Source organism: Propithecus coquereli, unplaced genomic scaffold (assembly GCF_000956105.1).
Source record: "Propithecus coquereli isolate 6110/MARCELLA unplaced genomic scaffold, Pcoq_1.0 Scaffold162, whole genome shotgun sequence".
NCBI lineage: Eukaryota > Metazoa > Chordata > Mammalia > Primates > Indriidae > Propithecus > Propithecus coquereli.
The window spans coordinates 2,516,833-2,524,421 of NW_012140747.1; the positions used below are offsets into that span (position 1 = coordinate 2,516,833).

The window sequence follows — 7,589 nt, forward strand, 5'->3', positions numbered from 1 at the left end:
GAGTACTAGAATTCCAAGTAGTGCCACCATCTAAGTAAAAACCAAACAAACTTTAAATCAGCTCTTTTTTCTTCAGGCATAGGTTTAAAGGGGAGGAGAGAGGGGGATGAAGAGAACTTTCTGAGGAATTTTGGCTAAAAAAGTAAACATAGTTAAGAAAAAAAAAATTCAAGGTCGGTTCATATATTTCCCACAGATTACCAGGCAACTCTAAAGATCCCTAGATTCCCCTCCCACCCCCATGACATAATATCCAAAATTACGTCTCCTAAGAATGGTATAAACTAATGTTGCTCAGAACCACCACATAATCAGATTTTAATTTCTTCTTGGATTATATAGCGAATCCTCTCAATAAATGTTTTTTAAAACAAGAAATCTATTATGATCAACCCACAATTACCCAAGATTGGAGTTATTCAAGTTAAAAGTATTCCTTCTGATTAATCCCAGATTCTGACTTACTCTCAACTCTTTAGTAAACAAGGTACACAAAATGTGGAACTGAAATTCAAGTTTTTGGGACTCTGAAAACAGCAAAAAGACTAATTTAAGTTAGGTTGGAGGAAAGCTAATCATTTGGAATGCATTTATGCATGTTGCACCACCCAATTGCTGATAAGTGTTATCGCCAAGTTCCTTAAAAAGTTGTTACTACTATATTACCTTACAGAAACTTTGTAATATTTTCAGCGATAGTGTCAAACCTAGGTTTGTATTTCTTACCCCAGTGGAATAATTTACACCAACTTTCAGTTAGGTCCGGTAGTAAGAAAATCATGGAAGCAAAGTTTGTTTTTGCTTTTTGTTTTTAACTCCAAGGGATCTTCCAATTTTTCAGTCAATGTGTATCTTGATATACAGACACTACTCCCCTTGCCCCCTTTGAAAGAAGAGAGTTAATTTTTGGCATCTTACTACAAACGTTTTCATTCATTATGTAAAACGTTTACCAATGAATCTTTCCCAGATGCACTATTCCCTGTGGTTGATTTATTGTCACCTAATTTATATGAGATCTACTACCGGCAGATCCTTCTAAACACCAATTAGTCCTGTTTCCCCGGGTCTAAAGTCTAGGAGCCCCAAGTTCCCACAGCTCTGACTGCTTTCAAACCCACAATCTGCTCAATAGCTCTGTCCTTGCAAACAAAAGCTTGCGGTAGTTGGAGGGCCCGCGCGAAAACCTTAAGGTGTTGCAGGACTTTTATGTAGGACCTGCACCAGCCGCCACCCCACACAAGCCTATCACAAGGGCAGCTCCAGGCTCAGGGAGATTACAAGGGGTATGCAGTCGGGGAGGAGCCCTGACCCGGCTAGACCAAGCTCACCAGAGCCTTAGAAACTGGCCAGACTCAACAAGGATGCGTAGACCCGGGGGGCGGGGGAGAGCCCCTAAAGGGCATTGGAGGTTGGGAGAATGGGTGGGACAGGCTAAAATCCATGGAGACAAGGTGCCCCTCGGGCACGCCTTGGCAGCCTGGTCGATGCCAGAGGCAGGTACTGGTCCAGGTAAGAGAGGTCCTTCCTCCTGGCCCGCGGGTGCACACGAAACCGCCAACTCTGGCCGCAGGAAGCGGCTTGGGGAGATGTAGAAGCACACACCCCGCCGCCCCACCCCTCGCCCTGTTGCTCACCGGTGCTGCAGCCCCACGAGTCCCAGAGTGATCACATGCGGCACATCTAGCTGAGTGGGCCACTCTCCTGAGGCGATGCACCCGAACACGCCACATTCCTCTCGGATCCCCAATTCCTCCAGCTCCATGTCGCCGCAGAAAGCACGTGGAGGGACCTGCCGCCGCGGCCGAGGTCTAAGCACCAACCAGCTGCCAGCTCGGCCCGTACGTCCTAGACGCTCCCGCAAGCCGCTTCCTCTCCAGCGGCTAGAGACCCCAGCTACTGCGGCGGCGCGTGCTCTCCCTGAGGAGGCGTGACTAGCCCGACCCCCGACGCCCCGCCCCGCCCCCTCGGGGCCCACCAATGAGCGAGGGCGAAGGGGGAGGCGCCAAGGCTGAGGGGAGGAGTCACGGATGCCGGGGGGAGGAGCCAGCCCTCCCCAGGAGACGTCCTGAAAGCTCATTTTTGTGCACGTGGGAATCTCCGTTATTTTCCAGCACCCAAGACTAAGGTGGTGAGAATAACGGAGTTAACATCATTTATCTTTCAGGGGATATAAACTTTATATGCCTCCCCACATGCTCTCCCCCCTGGCCGACTCGACATGGTACGCTCCAACCTATAAGCTGCTCAGGCAGCGAGAAGGGGCCCGTGTCGGCCGGCTTCCACAGAGTGGGGAGGGGCCGCGGTGCGCGCCACTTTTCCGCTCTCTTGGAACGGCGCCTGCGCGGGGCGGTCTGGAGGCGGGCGTGCCTCGCTGCGCCTGCGCAGCGGGAAGCCTCGGGGGCCGTGCTCTCCTCGGGAGTCCACGTTGCTGCCGGTCGGCAAAGACCCTCCAGGCTCAGCAGATTTCGCCGCGTTCGACGAGAGCGGCGTGGGGTCACGTGGCGCCGCCAGGGGGCGTGTTTGTGGGCCTCTTCTCCCTCCCGTGAACCTGTGACCACTCCTCTTTTCTAGATTTGTGCCTCTCTTCCCAGCGGCATCGGTGCCCGCAGCCCACTCGGGATAATGGCGACAGCTGAGGGTGAGTAACAGGCGTCCGGGTCGCCGGGGCATCCCTGCCCTCCGCGGTGTCCTGGCCCCTCGGCAGGGGGTTTGCGGCTTCGGCGTGGACGCGCGCGGGTCGCGGGGCGGTGCACGGCCTCCTGCCGCCGCGGGGCGGGCGCCCGTGGCCTCAGGCCCTGGAAGGCAAGCGCCGGGGCCTCCCCGAACTTGCTGAAACTCTGCCTTCGGGACGGGGGAAAGGGAGCAAAGTAGAGGAAGAGGGTAATTAGAACGAGAAATGGCCAGGGGTTGGAGAGGTGCCTGGAAGTAGTATTTGTAGTCAGTAGATACTGCGAAACACGGGAAAATCTAGTGTTCACTTTTCAAACCAAAGTCTTGGCTTTTCCCGTTAGGTCAATAATCTCCCCCCCCCCCCGAAGGTTAATGATTGCAGTTTCTGAAAATCCAGGTTTTGTGTGGTTTAATCTTATTTTTTTGTTTTTAGGTAGTCTTTGATGCCGTGATGGCATTGGAGAACTGTAAAACCTGCAAGTAAAAATAGTATTTCCTTGTTTTACTTTGCATCGGTCAAGTTTACATAGTTACATGATCATTTTTCTCCCGATTGGTCAGATCCTCAGGAAAGATAGTTCTTGCCATTTATGCTGATAAAACTGAAAGGGTGGAAATTCATACTCCACTGAGAAAGAATTCTAGGACAGTGATTAGGATATACAGAAGTAAAAGTTTATTTTTCCAAGAAAGAACGAGAGAGCTGTGAAGCCAGCTTATCTGAGCCCTTGCAGTGTGTTTCTTGCAGGAACTGAGACAGTGTCCACTTAGGGCTCTTCAGTGCTGAGAAAATGAAGTCTTAGCGATAAGAGGCCACAGGTGTTTTAATTAAAACAAAGTGGGTAGTTGTGTTGAGAGTTTACTCTTAAAACGGGCAATTATGTCTCGTGAGTTTATTTCTGTTGGATAGTTTGTTTTCCTCTGTTAGGTTGTTAGAGCCCCTTTCAAAAACATTGGTTTGTTTCACACACCCAATTTCTAAATTTGATATCAGAAGACTTAGGATTTACTATCAGAGTAAAAATGACTTAAAAAAAAAAAAAAAAAAGAAACAGCAGAAACAAGATAACATTGCAAAATAGAAAAAAAAGACTTAGGCTTTTGTCTAGCTCTTTCATTTCCTAACTAAATGACTTCAACCCTTTTGATTCCTAGTTTCCAAGTTTCTGTATTTACGTAATTATAATGCTTCGTAACATTATGTGAATCAAATGTAATGGTACATGAGGAAATACTTTGTGGAATATAAGGTTTTATGTAGATTTAATTTTTATTAATATTATTAATTAATCACTTTGTATGTTTACTGAGTCATCATTCTAGGAGATTTAGTCTTCGATATTTAGGACTTTTTTTCTGATATCTGATACATTTCCATTTTATTTCCACAGTGTTGAACATTGGTAAAAAGCTGTATGAGGGTAAAACAAAAGAAGTCTATGAATTGTTAGATAGTCCAGGAAAAGTCCTCCTGCAATCCAAGGACCAGATTACAGCAGGAAATGCAGCTAGAAAAAATCACCTGGAAGGAAAAGCTGCAATCTCAAATAAAATTACCTGTTGTATTTTTCAGCTGTTACAGGAAGCAGGTAAGTGATTCCCTCATAGCCTCCTCCTCCCCCTTCTTTCTCTCTCACACACTGATTTCTTTCATGGGGAATCAGCATTAATTTAGATTAACAACCTGTTTGGGGATGTCTCACTAGCTAGGTTAAGTTGAACAAAGAACTCTTAAACTTCACTATAACACTTCACTTGGTTTGGAATTAGCAGTATCATTTAGTTACAAGGAATTTAACAGTTTGCTACAATTTTTTTTGAGACAGGATCTGGCTGTGTTTCCTGGGCTAGAGTACAGTGGCGTTGTCTTCGCTCACAGCAACCTCATATCCTGGGCAGAGGATCAAGCGATCCTCCTGCCTCAGCCTCCTGAGTAGCTGGGTCTACAGGTGATTGCCACCACACCTGGCTAATTTTTCTGTGTTTTGTAGAGGGATTCTCACTGTGTTGCCCAGGCTGGTCTCAAACTCCTGGGCTCAAGCAGTCCTCCAGCCTCAGCCTCCCAAAGTGCTAGGATACAGGGATGAGCCACTTCACCCAGCCTGCTACAATCTTTATCTGATGAGTGTATTTCCTATGCAGTTTCCCTCCAAGGCCATCATCAGTCTGAAAGAGTTTAACTGTGAAGGAAGCCCATTTTGGTATTAAGCAGCTTTAGCTGAACTGAATGAACTGAAATTTACCCCCTGTAATTCTTTGCAATTGTTCTTTGTTTTGCCTCTTGGAGACAATACAGAATTTCAAATCCCTCTGCCACTGGAAAGCCCTGAAAAGTATCAGAAGACAGCACCCATACCCTCTCATCCTGTCATTCCTCAAGTGAGAGATTTGAACTAGACCAAAGGTCTTGAGAACTCTCTCCTGCTCAAAAGTGAATGAAAAGCCTGGTACTCTCGCCTGTAGTCCGAGCTACTTGGGAGGCTGAGGTGAGAGAATTGCTTGAGCCCAGGGGTTTGAATTTGAGTCCAGCCTAGGCAACATAGTGAGACCCTATCTCTTTTAAAACAACAAAACCCAAGTTAAGACTCTATTTTCACAAGAGAAATTGATTCAAAAGACCAAATTTAAGATCAGAATATTGTGTGGAGGGTATTTGGTTGGAATGAAGGAAAAGAAATTATGTATAATAATGAATTTTTCTGCAGGGATTTAGTTAGCTGCTGGTTGGTCTACAGTGTATGAAATCTAAGCTAGTATTAATAAAAGATTTGAGCTCTTTCCCTACAACGTAAGAGGCCTCGTTGCCTTGGATCACTTAACCTTTAAAGCCTTGGCTTCCCTATCTATAAAATAAAAGCTTTGTTCGTTATCACCCCTGCCAGTTCTCATTTTGTAATTCAACAACTTTCTCTCCTTCCTTTTACTTCCAGTGTCCTTTCGTTTCTTAGAGCTTCCAGTAAGCACTAATCTTTCTTAAATTCAAAGGGGGATTTAATACTTTGTTTTGAGTCAAAATAGGTATACCTGCCTTCCACAAAATAACAAGGTGATTCAAGTTAAATCCATTCTGTCATACATTCCTGGAGTGGTTTTGCCTCTTCCAAAGTACCCTATTTCACATTTTGAATTAGTGTGAAAAAATACTAGTTGCAAACCTGAATTGTCATCCACATCATAAATCCCTCTATGCATTGAAAGTGAGTATATTGCTGTAAATTTAAAGGACCCTGCATAGTTCCAAAGTCACAGGATCTAGGATTTTTCTTTTAAGGTTTCCTTGGTTGGTGGTTTCCCAAAAACTAAATTTCTAGGAAGAGCATCAAACTAATTTTAGGTTCCTTTTACAACAGATATGTGTTTGGTTTATTTTTTTACCTCAAAAGTTATTTCCCTCTCCCCATCCACTTAAAAAAAATTTTTTTGAGTGCTTAGCCCTTTAAAATGTTAGCAGTAAAAAAATTAGTTTTTGTATACACTAAGTAGTTACACAAAGCTATGTATGTATACCTTTAAGTAATAGATGATAAAAGTCCAAGTTTTTATTTGCTTATTCAGTAAAACACTATTCCATGCACTTCCTATGGTTTTACTACAAGTGAGATAGAGGAACTCTATGTCGAGGATGTTCCCTTTTTTTTTTTTTTTAAACTTTGAAAGTCCTGTGCCTGGGGGAACTGGGAAGATTGGTCACCCTAAATGAAGTACTCCGATAATTATCTTTAAACTACTTTATTTGGCACTTAACTAGATCTTAATAGGTTCATGGGAAATGTTGAAAGATATTTTCCAGGTTTTATACATAGTACTGTGAAACTAAGGAAAACCTAAGTGATGTGTGACTGTGTATACTACATTTTGTTTATCCATTCATCTGTTGATGGACGTTTGAGTCTTCCCCCTTTTAGCTATTGTGAATAATGCTGCTGTGAACATTGCTGTACAGTATCTGTTTGAGTCCCTGCTTTCATTTCTTTTGGGTGTAAATCTAGAAGTGAAATTGCTGGGTCATGATCCATTTTAACTATCACTAGAGGTGATTTTTCCCCAAGGCCACCGCATAAAATAGTTTCCATCCCAAACATCACAAGTCAGCTCTTTAGCTTAATATTTAACAGCAGTCTGAGTAAGAGAGAAGGGAGAAGAAGGACAAATATTTTCTTTGTTCCTGACCTCAGTGGCCGCTATGTTCCTGCTGCTACCTGTTGAATGCTTTTTTCAAGGATTGTTTGCTTCAAACATTAAGGGAAAAAGACTTCAGAATGGGGGACTATTTCTGATAATGATGAGTAGATTGATATTCTACAAGGTACATGTAACATTGAACTTTAGAATATGAGATTCTTGCAGTCAGATCGGATTTAGAGATAATTTAGTGCCACTTGGATAAGTTATTTGCCTTGTGCAAAGTTGGATACTCAATTGCAGGGAAGATACTCAATAAGTATTTGTGGAGTGAGTGAATGAATGAATGAATGGTAAAGTCTCTGGAATCCAGATCTTTAGGTGCAATGTATACTTTGCCATGTAACATTTAAATAAAATATTTTTTAATACTTTGATAAGCAGCAGAAAGTCGTATTTTTTCTGCTTTTCACCTTTTTAAAAATTACATTTATTTCTGATAGAGGTTTCTTGTAAAGTGTAGAATTTTGTTCCTCAGATCTACCTTTTTAAATAAACTTCAGAACCTTTTTTTTTTTTTTTAACTTATGTCATGAATATGTAGGTATCAAAACTGCTTTCACCAAAAAATGTGGAGAGACAGCTTTCACTGCACCCCGGTGTGAAATGATTCCAATTGAATGGGTTTGCAGAAGAATAGCAACTGGTTCTTTTCTCAAAAGAAATCCTGGTGTTAAGGAAGGATATAAGTTTTACCCACCTAAAGTGGAGATGTTTTTCAAGGTAACTAATTT

At 43.3% G+C, this 7,589-nt stretch overlaps 1 protein-coding gene across 1 annotated transcript in view; it reads left to right on the top strand.

Annotated features, from left to right (window-relative positions):
* The first annotated feature begins 2,410 nt into the window (after positions 1-2,410).
* Positions 2,411-7,589, top strand: part of PAICS (phosphoribosylaminoimidazole carboxylase, phosphoribosylaminoimidazole succinocarboxamide synthetase) — a 14,843-nt gene continuing 9,664 nt past the window's right edge. The window contains exons 1-3 of the mRNA XM_012641115.1: positions 2,411-2,641; positions 4,065-4,262; positions 7,400-7,578. Of these exons, the coding sequence (XP_012496569.1) occupies positions 2,626-2,641; positions 4,065-4,262; positions 7,400-7,578 (393 nt within the window). The 5' untranslated portion in view covers positions 2,411-2,625. The remainder of the gene's footprint in view (positions 2,642-4,064; positions 4,263-7,399; positions 7,579-7,589) is intronic.